Genomic DNA, 13,731 nt, shown 5'->3' on the forward strand with positions numbered 1-13,731 from the left:
CGGTGTTTTCGTCCATTCGAATTCGATTCGAATGAAAGTTTATAGTAATAAAAGAAACTTTGTGATGTGATTCATGAATAAATTGCAAAACTGGATCAGTTTTCATAAAATAAAGATTTGTTTTGTTTAAGGCAATACCTACTGCCCGGTAGTCAGTGTGCAAATCATTCTAAACAATGGTCGCTTCCGACTGGGACAGTGAGTATTACATTAAATTTTTGGTTCTAAAGTCCACTGTTTACATTTACTCATGATGATTTAAAATGTACCGTTCAATCAAATGTGGCAGGCCTACGGAAGCAGGCTCGTCATTTGGAAAATGACATCGATCTGAAGCTGATTGCATTCAATAAGGTTGGAGTCGGCAGCAGCCCGTTGAGTTCGTCTTCGTTGGGAAGCGGAGCGACGGCCGACACGGCTCCGCTGTTGGGCGATCATGTATTCGAATCACTCTCGCTGGAAATCGAACAGATGCTGGACAAGCTGTCGGGCATCAATGAGAAAATGGCTGAAATCCCTGGTAGCGGAGCGGCCGTCATGCATGTGCTGCAGCGGCATCGGGAAATCTTGCATGTAAGTTTCGCTCGATGAATGTTATTAACAATCGGAATTTAACTGTATATTTCGATAGGGTTATCGGCAAGAGTTTCTAAAAATTCAAGCTAACCATACGACAAGGATGGAACGAGAGGAGCTACTGCGCGGATCCGGCCTGGCACCGTCCTCCGTTAGCTCCCCTTCCACATCCGGCTTGAGCCGGAGGGATATGTATTTGAAGGAGAACACACATTTGCATAAGTAGGATAACGCATAGAAGGAGGTTTTCTCAGTAAATTTTATTGAGCGTTACTTTTTCTTTAGTTCGAGTTCCATGGTTAACGATCAGATTAGCATTGCGATGGAAACGAAGGAGCATTTGAGCTCACAGCGGCAGCATCTAAAGCGCTTCCAAACCAGGATGCATGACATATCGCATCGATTCCCGATAATTTCAAGGTAAGTGGGAGATGTAACATAAAGAAACACATTTTGGATAGATTAATTCATCTTAACATTGTTCTGTACGGTTTCCAGTTTGGTTCAACGGATCAACATTCGTAAACGGCGCGATTCCCTAATCCTAGGAGGAGTGATTGCGGTGTGTACGATTCTGCTATTACTCTATACGTTCCACTGACGGATGCTAACGCGTAACGCTGTCTTGGAAGGTCCAATTATCCGGCGCAGGCTCTGGCGAACCGCCCACAATTCGAAGCAAATATTTTTCTGTTGTTTATTATGAGAATATACAGTATAATCCATCATCACAACCTTGGGAGATGTTTTATAACTGACATTATTTTGTAGAGTAATCGTAGGACCTGAAAAGAGTCTGAAACTATGATATAGGATTAATAATAAAAGATTGAGTCGCCTTCAACGGCATTATGTGATAGTACTGGAAGCTATAATTGTCATTTGCTAAATCATGTTTGTGATGTATCACAGCCTCGCGAATTATAATTGTTGATTTTTTAATTGATTGTCTATGTTTTATTTACTTAATTCTACAATAAATAGTCTTATTAGTTTGTTGTGTATTATTTCATCACTTACAGTTATCTATTTTATCTGTAAATTCGGCACCCTCTACCATTTCAATACTAACAACTTGTACTATTTGTAAGGCCTACGTTCTAGTTTCGCAAATGTTGAAGCAAAGCTAGACCATCGCTAGCCGCTTCACCACAGCTTGGCAGCGACCCACGGGTCCGGGCCGACCACCGGTGCGTGCACTGGAACCGGGAATGGTTTGGGAACAGCTACCGGGACGGGTGATGGCACTGGCACACCGACATGTTTAACAACGGGTACCGGCACCGGGTGAGCCACCGGCACTGGGTACGGCCGATCCACCGGAACTGGATAGGGTCTATCTACCGGGACGGCAAAAGGTTTCGGTACGGCCACCGGATAGGGACGATCCACCGGTACTGGTACGTGAACCTGTGCGGCCAAAGAAGAAATGAATGAGTAAGTAATATGATTCGGTATTGTTTATTCGAATAGTAGGTAAGACTATTTGGATAATATATTTTTTAATCATTTCCCAGGGACTCAATTGGTCAAACGATTGTTTAAACAATTCCTTGAGAATTTATTATGTTATTTATTTATCTTCTATTGCGACTGAAGTCGCACAAAAGATGTCCCAAATGAGAGCCTTGAAGAACACAAAAAGCACATCTGCATCAATCGAAGATGGCGAAGGAGCCTTTTTGATGCACGCAACACACGCAGCAGCGCTGATATAGCAGCCGACCACCATTTTGTGAAAACAAAACTTACCTTCACTGGCACCGGGAATGGCCTATCGACCGGCACTGCGTACGGCTGCGGAATGGGGACGCCGATTTTTTTCGTGACCACCGTGTGCGTATGAGCGTGCGCTCCTAGAAAGGGCCCATCCAGTGGACCAGCCGGTACCACAATGCCATCTGGATCCGGACCCAGCGGTAGGGGAGCAGGCGCCGGAAAAGCCGCCGGTATGGCATGTGCGTGGGCAAACGCGTGTCCGTAAACCGGTGCGGCAGGGGCGTACGCCCCGAATCCAAAAATGCCACGTTTCTCCTTTCTACTGGTTGCCGTTGAGCCGGCCGGTAATCGGTTGTCACCGGCGGGATTTCGAATCGGGGCTGTCGTTATGGCCATCGTGGATGCGATTGTCAGCGGTAGTAGGAGGATCTGTTTCGAAAATAACCAAATGATCGTTTACTAAAATAAAATGCGGCTTCCTATTTTACTGACAAAACACAAACTACTCAAAATTTTAATGGAAACACTGACTTATTGCTAGTATAGATATTTAAATAGTGTAAATCAAGTTGATTATAATTCAACGTTCTTTCAACAAATTATAACAAAAATTCATCAACCGACACTTCAGCACAGCAAACTGTATAAGTATCTAAGGCGTGAGTGAGTGATCGTTATTCACTCACTGCATTTCCTTGGAACTTTCAAATTCCTCCAGTGAAAATATTTTATCAGACTGGTGAAATTTTCCGACATCACTTTCTTCCACCGTTCAGTACGTGTTCATGCCACCATATAGTGTAGTACAATTTTCGTGGAAAGCCGAAGTGCTAACTGGTTGATATGCAGGCAAATAAAATCGAATATGATGGAACTTGTATTCTTATATGCAACGAAACTATGTTGCAATGTCTGTATTGTCGTCGTGGGCTAACGGGAATTATCGTGGAAAGCAAATTTTCAGCTTATACTTTCGGTCCTTCTCATACTCTTTTAGCATAGCTTTCAGATGTTAGCCTCTAACTGCTCAGTGGGGTGGGGGGGTTTGAGAGGAATTTATGTTGCTTACCGGTGCAGTCACAACAATGCTTATTATCACCACGTAACTCGCGCGAACACAGAAACGGATATCGAAACAATATGCAAAGTTTAACCAAGGGAAAAACTTACCAGTTCAATTGCTGCTGTTGAAAGGCTAAATAAAATAGAAAAAGCAAAATTCTCAAAAGAAACCAAAAGAAGAGGGCTGAATACTCCTTTCGAGTTCGGTAAGCGGAAATCAGGGAAGTTAGTGGCGGATAATATTGCTTAAACCCAAAGTTATAATCACTATTACAATTTTTATTGTTCCCTATCCCGAGAATTCTCACGGCCTTATTAAGTTTACTTGCGCGCATTCGTTTTGGTGTACTAGAGGGGCTAGCGGTTGCTCCTTCTTCTCTGCGGTCTTCCCTCACCGCCGGCAATGGTCAAGCCGGTAGGACTAGGCTGGACTAAGCAGCCGAAGCACACGAATCCACCAGGGTCTGTACTTCCCGGCCACCGATTTATTGACGTTCCGGTGATGAATGATTCTTTACCTTGAACGATGTTCGTAGCTTCGTGGTCGTAATTTTAGATGCGGATGCGGTGTTCTTGTGTTGCACTTTTGGTGACTGTCGAAGAAACGGTCCAAATTTCTGGAACCAAAACACAAAAGGCCCCTCAAGGACCTTTTGTTTTTTGCTACTAACAATCACTTGTCTTCTCGGATATTGGATTACATTGTACTATCACAATAGTTTTGAATTTGAACAAAACAACATTATCTTCCGTCACAATTTAATTTTAAAAACTGTACAACTTTAAAAAAATCACCGTCGCGCACCTGTGTTTTCTTTTGGATTGCAAGAAAGAATCAAGCTTCATTTTACGGATTGGCCTTTTTAAAGCTTTTCAAGTTTAAAAGCGGGATATCCGAAGCTTCCCGATTTTAAACAACCTATTGAATTGGCAACAATCCTCTTGGTTAGCACCCTGTGGTATTGAACACCGTGTTCGTATTTATCGACGTATCTGTGGGCGTATTAGTGTCTGAGTGGTCCGTCCATCCATGGACTTGGAGGGTTACCACCCTTACAGTTGCAAATCGGGGTGGTGATAGTAAGCAAAGTTTTCCTACTGAGTGACTGTTCCGCCTAGAAGACTTGGTATATTATCACCCATATAGGTGACTGTATGCCGTCTCGGTAAAGTTATCCCGCCTGAGTGACCCTTCCATCTAGAAGATTTGGAGTGTTATCACCCACACAGTTGTTAGCTTATCCGAGGCTGGTTGTTAGCAATGAGAGACATTCGCATCAGAGAAAACTTTCCCCTGTAAACCATCCCTCCGCCCAGAAGACTTGGAGGGCTATCGTTCACACAGCCGACAGCTTACTCAGATGTGGACTTAGGGCTTTAGGATTAAGGAAATTCGAGCAGGTTGAGATCTTAAATTGGCAAAGCTAATTATTTAAAATTTGTAACCGAAAGGTTACACAGATTGTTGGTTTCTAAGAATGAAATTTGGTGGGAGTATCAGGTTTTTGTGGATTGAAGTTTTTTACAAACTGCGTTGTGTTAAAATTTAACTTGACTATTATGTCAACAGAGATGAGTATTTTTTTCGATTTCATATAAATTGGGTATTTTGGTCATTTTCGGCCAGTCGGGCTTGTTTGAAACAGTCGACTATTTTGGATTGAAGCATGTAGATTCTTGTCTATAATCAATAGCAGCCTCTTATCCAGCAAAACCTATCCATACTTCCTTGTGATACCAGCCGAAAAATGAGCAAACATAGTGTAGATCGGGTACCCATCAATCCCGATGGAAACTAGGGTCTCATGCAAACAGGAAAGAAGGTACTCATGTGAATGCAGTAGGTATTGCTATGAGGAATAATCTTGTTAGCACTAAGCGTCTGTTCTCCTGTCAAGATTGGCTCTTGACGGCATGACGTTTTTTCAATCTGGTGAACGTCTGCATTCCACAATAGGAGCGGCTCACGATAGCGTTTGATTCGGAGTGAACGGCGGAGTAAAGAAATGTTCTGTCTCGGAACTAAAGCAAAGCCTAAACCCATCACGTGACTCCGTAGCGCGACTCTAGTAAGACAAGCTACCTAAGGAAAGTTACTATGAGTGATTAAGAAAATTCGACTCGAAACATTGCGTATGGACAAAGGTGACGAAAAAAGGACATGGAATAGATGGTTTGTACCTGAAACATGATGAATCTCGAATGTTTGGTATCGTGGTGGCACTGCAGAATAGCGTCGTATAAGCGAGAAGCTGTCGAGGATCCGTGGTGGCGAGGTCCAATTCTACAAAAGCGTTTGAGCATCCAAACCTACCTCCCTACCTCCTCGTTGTACCTGCTGGGGTACGAGCAACTTTGGTGGAGATCGGGAAATCAACCCCGGTGGAAGCCAAGGTCGTATGCCGACAGGGAAGGAGGACTCTTTCGAGCTTCGTTGGTCCTCCGGCGAAACAGGGGTTGGTATAGCAGGCTTTGCAAGCCGTCACCACGAAAAATACTAAAGCACGGAACGAAGAACAAGCAAATTTTTACTGGAACAATTGGAATAGACCCACGCGATGAAAAAGGACTATGGATTGGAAACTCGGGACGTGGAACTGCCGATCTCTCAACTTCCAAGCGAGCACTCAAGTGCTCTGCGACGTATTGAAGAGCCGCAAATTCGACGTCGTAGCGCTGCAAGAGGTGTGCTGGCAGAGCTCAACGGTACGTACGTTCAGAGATGGACACAGAGCCGGCGTTTAGGCCGGTAAACCCGTGCGGTGGAACGGAGCCCGCGTTTCAGGGGGGCCTCACGCTTGGTGATGACTAGAGAAAACTTTTAAAAATTCTAATGGACAATGCCTGTCTTTATACAGTGGACCCCCGTTCGTTTGAACGATTCCTCATGCAAACTAACGGGGTTAGTTTTTAATTTGAACAACTGGCAACTCTACATATGCTGGAACTTGTGTGATCTGGTCGCCCTACTCTTTGTTATTATTTTGGTGGTTTGATTCAGTTGGAAGTTGGAAGCAGCGAATATTTCATTCTCCGATCGGATTTCTATCATAATCGTTGGGAAAACGCAATGTGAAACAGATTAAACACGCAAGATCAGGACAAACAAATCGCGTTTATGCGCATTGTCTGCATAAGCAAATGATGTCATGTTGAGAATGACATTTGAACCATTTTTAATTTGCACGTTGTGCAAACCAACGGGGTGCAAATTAAAAAGTGTTCAGATTAAAAGCGGTCAAACGAACGGGGGTCCACGGTACAATACAATTGACTGTTCAAAAATATTGTAAAAGGTCATGCAAAAGGCTTCCAGATCAAAAATTTTAATTCAAAGCTTTTCAAGTTGATAAAGCAATCGCGGATAATTATATCCGCAATGAGTTTTTAAAGAACTCTCCGTTCCATGGAAAGAAATCATCATGCATATCAACACGGTAAATCTACGGAAACTGCATCTATTCTGCGTTGTGACGTTAAATAAGAAATCGCTTAAATATCAACTGGCGGCACTTTGGGATTTCCTTGATATTGAAGGCGCCTCTACAACTATCTAGCTCAACTTCATTAATGGGTATGAGAAGTCCGGAAACTGTGTACAGTAATTAAAGCCTGCCTCAAAAGATGATCATTAAGACTGTCATAGTGGGCTTTCAACCCAATGCCCCTCTGGCATACAAAAAAGGCCTCGCTGCTTAATCTGCACAGGGCCTCGCGTGCTGTAACGCCGGCTCTGGATGGACATACCATCTACCAGAGCTGCTGCAACACACACGAGCTGGGTACAGCTTTTATAGTGATAGGCGAGTTGCGGAAACGATGGATTGGGTGGTGGCCAATCAATCCTCGAATGTGCCGGATGAGAATCAAGGGCCGATTCTTCAATATAAGCATCATCAACGTGCACAGCCCTCAACTCAGAAGTACAGATGATGACAAGGATGAGTTCTACGCGCAGTTGGAGAGTGAATACAACCGCTGCCCAAAACATGATATCAAGATCGTCATCGGGGATTTCAATGCTCAGGTCGGCCAGGAGGAGGAATTCAAATCGGTGATTGGAAGGTTCAGTGCACACCAACGGACCAATGAAATGGGCCTAAGACTTATCGACTTTGCCGCCTCCAAGAATATGGCCGTACGTAGTACCTTTTTCCAGCACAGAATCCATCATAAGTACACCTGGAGGTCACCAAATCAGACAGAATCACAGATCGATCACGTTTTGATCGACAGTGGGCACTTCTCAGACATTATCGACGTCAGATCCTATCGAAGCGCTAACGTTGATTCGGACCACTACCTAGTGATGGTTAAGATGCGCCCAAGACTCTCCGTTGTGAACAACATTCGGTACCGACGCCAGCCTCGGTTAGATTTCGCGCTGCTGAAGCAGCCAAACGTCGCCACAAACTATGCGCATTCACTCGAAGCTGCGCTGCCGGAAGAGGACGAGCTGGACGAAGCCCCTCTCGAGGACTGTTGGAACACCATCAAAACAGCCATTAGCAGTGTAGTGGAGAGCTCCATCGGGCATGTAGCCCAGAATCAGCGGAACGATTGGTTTGACGATGAATGTCGGAGGGTGATAGATGAGGAGAACGTTGCGCGGGCGGCCAAGATGCGCAGTGCCACACGTCAGAACGTGGAAAGACACAGAAGAAGATGCAGCGAAACCAAATCTTTCGGGAGAAAAAGCGCTACCTGGAAGAGCAGGAATATGCAGAGTTAGAGCGGTTGCATCGTTCTCAGGAAACGTGAAAGTTCTACTAGAAAATGAACGGATCCCGCAAAGGCTTTGTGCCGCGAGCTGAAATGCGTCGAGATAAAACTGGCAGTATTCTGACGGAGGTGACCGATAGGTGGAAGCAGCACTTCGACGAACACCTGAACGGTGCCCAGGCGGAGAACCATGGCAGCGGGGAAAGCAATTTCGACGGTGCAACAAACGGGGAAGAGGTGCCAGCCCCAACGATAGGCGAATAAGTTAAGGAGGCCATCTTGCAACAAGAACAACAAATCAGCTGGGAAAGATGGCATCGGAGCGGAGCTTATTAAAATGGGACCAGAAAAGCTGGCCGTTTGTATACACCGACTAATTGTTAGAATTTGGGATACGGAACAGCTACCGGAGGAGTGGAAAGATGGGGTTTTCTGTCCGATCTATAAAAAGGGCGACAAGTTGGACTGTGAGAACTATCGAGCGATCACCGTTCTCAATGCCGCCTATAAAGTGCTGTCCCAAATCATTTTCCGCCGTCTATAACCAATTGCGAAGAGATTTGTGGAAACTTATCAAGCCGGCTTCGTCGAAGGTCGGTCTACAACGGATCAAATATTTACGCTGCGGCATATCATCCAACAGGGCCGTGCATACAGAGTTCTTACGCATCATTTGTTCGTTGACTTCAAAGCCGCATATGATACCATCGACCGGAAAGAGCTACACGCAAAATAAACCACACGTTCTTTTCACATGAAAAATCAAGTAAATTTCTCTACAGGGAGTTACATGACTTTCAGTTGAACATTATTGGAAAATACAATAACATCTATCTGATTTCCACGTAAATGCACGCATACTAATGCAAACTACGTTAAATTCACGTAAATAGTACGGGAAAAGTTAGATGGAAAATAATCACATAACTTTTCAAGTAATTTCGACGTGAAAATTATTTTGAGTGTATGGAAAATCATGGACGAGAACAGCTTCCCCAGGAAGCTCATCAAACTGATTAAATCTACGATGGATGGTACACAGTGCTGTGTTCGGATTTCGGGTGGATTGTCAAGTTCATTCGAATCACACAGAGGGCTTCGTCAAGGTGATGGTCTTTCATGCCTGCTGTTCAACATAGCGCTACAAGGTGTTATTAACCGAGCGGATATCAACACACGGGGCACGATATTCAACAAATTTAGTCAATGTGTCTGCTTTGCCGATAACATGGCCGTTATCGGCAGAAAATCTGTGGCGGTGGCTGAACAGTACACCAGACTAAAGCGCGAAGCAGAAAAGATTGGGTTAAAGGTAAATACGTCTAAAACAAAGTACATGCTGGCCAGCGGAACTGAGGCCGAACGACGCCGTTTGGGCAATAGTATAATGATTGACGGTGATGAGTTTGACGTAGTCGACGAATTTGTCTACCTTGGCTCACTGGTAACGGCGGACAATGATACCAGTCGTGAGATTCGCAAGCGTATCAGTGGAAGTCGTGCTTACTATGGGCTTCACAAGTAATTGCGGTCGAGCAGACTAAGTCCCCGTACAAAGTGCATCCTGTACAAGACGCTTATTAGACCAGCATGACACATGGGCAATGCTCGAGGAGGACCTGCAATTGCTCGGAGTTTTCGAACGACGAGTGCTAAGAACGATCTTCGGCGGTGTACAGGAGAACGAAGTTGGAGGCGGAGGATGAACCATGAACTCACACAGCTCTATGGCGAACCCAGTATCCAGAAAGTGGCTAAAGCTGGACGGATACGATGGGCAGGGCATGTTGCAAGAATGCCAGACAACTACCCTGCAAAGATGGTGTTCGCCTCAAATCCGGTAGGAACAAGACGACCAGGAGCACAGCGAGCAAGATGGTTAGACCAGGTGGAGCGAGATCTGGCGGAGAGTACTCGGTGTCCGAGGAATTGGAGAGCGGTAGCCCTCAACCGAGTTACATGGAGAAATTTTGTTCAACAGGCTTTGTCTTAGGACGGCAAGCCACCTAAGTAAGTCAGTAAGTTCTCTTGCATTTGGAACGATAGCAGTTATATAAGTAGTTTTATTTCTGAAAGGGGGCATAGGGGGGCCATTAAAAAGAGGGAGGTTCAAAAACGTAAAAAAGGCTATGTGTCGATTTATATGGATTACCGAGAAGAAGACAGATTTACAACCTGTTGGGAAACAACGTGAGAGGAACCCACAAAGTGAGTAAACATACTCAAATGAAAAGAACGGTTTTGTTTCTTGCATTATAAGAGTTTTCATTACAAAGACAGATACAAGTGATTTGGCGACAAAGGAATCCCGAGTGAGATAGGGCAATCAGCTAGTTTAATATAAAACATTCCTACCGGGAACAGTGAGACAAACAAACGTGAGTAACACTGAGAAAAATTTTTTGCGCTATATTGGAAATCAATCCATATGAATTAACTGTAAACGAATTCTGAAGTGTAAGGTAACAAATGACCAGAATTTGTCTATTATGAAATATATGTAGATGCGAAAATAAATTGGAATTTTCAAGCACCCCTCAAAAATGTATCCTGTATACACACAATAAACAGCACGACTTCTAAACTATTCTTTATAACCAAAAAAATAGTTTAAATTTAATTCAAATATATGGCTTAGTATTCAATACTAGTTGTCTCACTCTTCCTACCTGCTAGGGAACAGTGAGACAAAAACACATCTTCACATTTGTGGTTGTAATTATTTTAGCTTATAACCAAAACGACTGAAGCTTTTTTTCAGACAACTAGAAGGATATACCTTTCAAATGGATTAAGGAGCTCGTTGGTAGCTATCGGCAAATTTTTTTTTTGGAAAAACAGACGGCACTCCCCTATAGAAAAAGACGATAAACGGGAGATAAGCGAAACCAGACAGGGAAGGGAAAAATTGGAGGAAAACACAGATTAAATGTAACGAAAAAGAAGAAATAATGGGGCATCTAAAAGAGGAAATACGGAACAGACGAAAACGAAAAACGTGAGGGAAAGGAGATCAAATAAGTTAGAACAAGACGAAAACTGGAAGCAAAATAAAAGGAAAAGGGAAAAGAAAAGAGGGAAAGCAGGACGGAAAAATTACAAAAAATGAGTGAAAAACAAGAGGAAATACAGAAAATAACAAAAAATGAGACAGTGGACGAAAATACAGAACAAAGAATAAAAAACATTGTACAGAAAAAAAGAGAATTGAGAGAAAAGGAGGGGAAATCGAGAGAAGAGGAAAGAAGGAAAAAGAAGAAAAGTGAGAGCAAAAACAAAAAATACAGCACAGAAGGATAGAAGAAAACGGAGCAAAAAGTGGAAAAGCGAAACTGGAAAGGAGAAAAAATGGAAAAGCAAAAAAAAGAGACAAAAAATGTCAATAATTGACTTAATTGAGAAAAACTTTGGGTCCAAATTCAAGTCTAATTTTATGTCTAATGTCAAGTACAATTTGAATTCTAATTTCATGTCTAACTTCAAATGTAATTCCAAGTCTAATCTCAAGTCCAAATAACATCCAATTTACGTCAAATTTGAACTCCAATTTTAAGTTCAATTTCGAGCATAATTTCAAATTCAACTTCATGTTCAATTCCAACTTCCAAGTCTAATTCAATTCCAATTTCAAGTTAAATTTCACATGAAAACTTCAAATTCTCTTTCAAGTCGTATTTCATGTCCAAAGTAAAACTTCCAGCCGAATTTACTTCAATTTTAAGGCTAAGTCTAAGTCCAATTTCAAATAAAACAAAATTTGAAACAAGGCTTCAAACCCAAATTAGCTCACATTCGGGTCTAATTTCCAAGTCCGGGTTTAGATCCAATTTCAACTCTATTTTAACTCATTTTCTAGTCCGGATCCAAATCTAATTTCTAGACCAGTTTTAAATCAAAGTTAAATCTAAGTAATCTGCCGACATGTTTGTGATAAGTAAAGGGCGAACAAAATGCTGCGTCAACGTGTCGGTCAGCGTTATTCTGACAGTTTTCCCGTGGGTTTACTGTCAAATTGACGGTAACGGATGTGTTGATGCAGCATTCTGTTTGGGCCTTACTAATAGGTTCGCTATCTTACGATTACTCCGTTTTTCCAGGCCATAACATTCTTCTGATAGGTCGGGCCCCTCCTTTTGTTTATGTGCAGGTTAGTATTTTCGATACATTTGCAATTATAAACAGAATTGAGCTGTTGACTAATATTTTCTACCTTTATTTCTACCTTCTTCTGATAACAAACCTATTAATCGTACATTTTAGTTAACAAACGCTTCGTAGTTTCGTAAAAAAAAGCTTAACTCTTCGATCGCTGATTTCTAATGAATAAGAGTTCGAACTTAGAAGCCAATATTACATAGCTGTTACATAAATTAGATCTCTTATCCTCCCGTATACTGTAATACATTTCAAATTTGTAATCATTTATTAGTACTACGTGTGTTTCTGTTTTTCCTCCCCGGCAATATGTGACACAATATGCCTACACCGGGCACGTGGTTGTGCAATATCGTTCACGTGCCGAAAAAACTAATTGCATATTATGAATGTCCACCATCACCGACCGTGCTGTGACAGTGTCACTAACGATCCCCATTCACATTTGGCGTTGAATAATACCGTCACGTACCAGAACTTTCATTTTCATTTCTAACTGCTGTCGGCTGTTGCTTCAGTCAGCTTCAGTGATCACACTTTAATTCACGTAACTCGTAATTGGGACGATTATTCTTATCACTTTTCTCACTTTCAATGGAATTCTTCAATTGATCTCAGCAGAACTTCGACAAGTGGTACCGAACTTCTTCACCAACGACCTCCGTTGGCCGGCTGGCTGGGTGGAACAGGAAAACGCACACTCGATCGCCCCTTTCGGGTTAAAGTTAAACAATTGCGTTGGCGGCGGCGCGCGCGAAAACAGCCGTCCTGGGTCTGATTTGAATTGTTCATTTACCGATCGATTTATAGCTTTGTCTCCCACCGGGGTGAGCCCTTCGGCCGTTACAGAAGAAGACCCATTGGCGTCGTTGTTGTTGTTGTTGTTGTTGTTGTGTTTTTTTTTGTTTTTTGGCGATCGACCCCCAAGCGGTGGACATCTTTGGGTTGATTGCGCGCGATAGTAATTACGTGTAAGCTCGTCACACTGCGGCACATCTTTGTGGTGCATTCTTTTCGGTCGCTGTCCATCATCGTGTCGCATGTTGTTTGGTATCTTTGGCATTCTTGAGCAATCGGTGTGGAATGCATTCGCAGTTTGATACTTTGTTGCCGTGGTGGGTAATTGTCGATCGAGGGGGTGAACACTTTTGGTTTGCCGGACTCTATCGTAATCTAGTTATTGGCTCATCTATCGTAAATAGTTATGGTTCCAGTTCACTTTGTCCACTCTTTCAAGGCCAATATTGTCATGAATGTTAAAAGATTGGAATGTGGATCATTCCTAGTTTGAAACAGATATTTTTTCAAGCTCCCGAAAGTTTTTATTAATCAAGAACTCACATAGGATCGAAGCAAGCGGATGCCCTATATACTAACGTCATAGTTTCTCAAGTCCGGTTTGTTTTGGTTAAATCGATTTTAAGTAAAATAATATTTATTAGTAATTATATTAGTTATTATCCCGATATCAGGAAGGTGGGTGGAATTCGTATCAAT

At 42.8% G+C, this 13,731-nt stretch overlaps 2 protein-coding genes across 2 annotated transcripts; one reads left to right on the plus strand and one right to left on the minus strand.

Annotated features, from left to right (window-relative positions):
* The first annotated feature begins 4 nt into the window (after window positions 1-4).
* On the plus strand, window positions 5-1,440 carry LOC128743020 (Golgi SNAP receptor complex member 1). Its single transcript, XM_053839527.1, has 5 exons — window positions 5-198; window positions 290-573; window positions 632-798; window positions 862-996; window positions 1,075-1,440. Exons 1-5 carry the CDS (start codon window positions 177-179, stop codon window positions 1,175-1,177), a joined length of 711 nt encoding a protein of 236 aa, XP_053695502.1. The 5' UTR covers window positions 5-176; the 3' UTR covers window positions 1,178-1,440.
* A 232-nt stretch (window positions 1,441-1,672) lies between these two features.
* On the minus strand, window positions 1,673-13,266 carry LOC128739480 (tetra-peptide repeat homeobox protein 1-like). The gene is made up of 3 exons (XM_053834974.1): window positions 13,204-13,266; window positions 2,329-2,724; window positions 1,673-1,986 (listed from the first exon to the last, which is right to left on the minus strand). The coding sequence occupies exons 1-3, from the start codon at window positions 13,264-13,266 to the stop codon at window positions 1,723-1,725; spliced, it is 723 nt and encodes a 240-aa protein (XP_053690949.1). The 3' UTR covers window positions 1,673-1,722.
* Window positions 13,267-13,731: the final 465 nt, after the last annotated feature.

This window comes from Sabethes cyaneus, chromosome 3 (genome assembly GCF_943734655.1).
Source record: "Sabethes cyaneus chromosome 3, idSabCyanKW18_F2, whole genome shotgun sequence".
NCBI lineage: Eukaryota > Metazoa > Arthropoda > Insecta > Diptera > Culicidae > Sabethes > Sabethes cyaneus.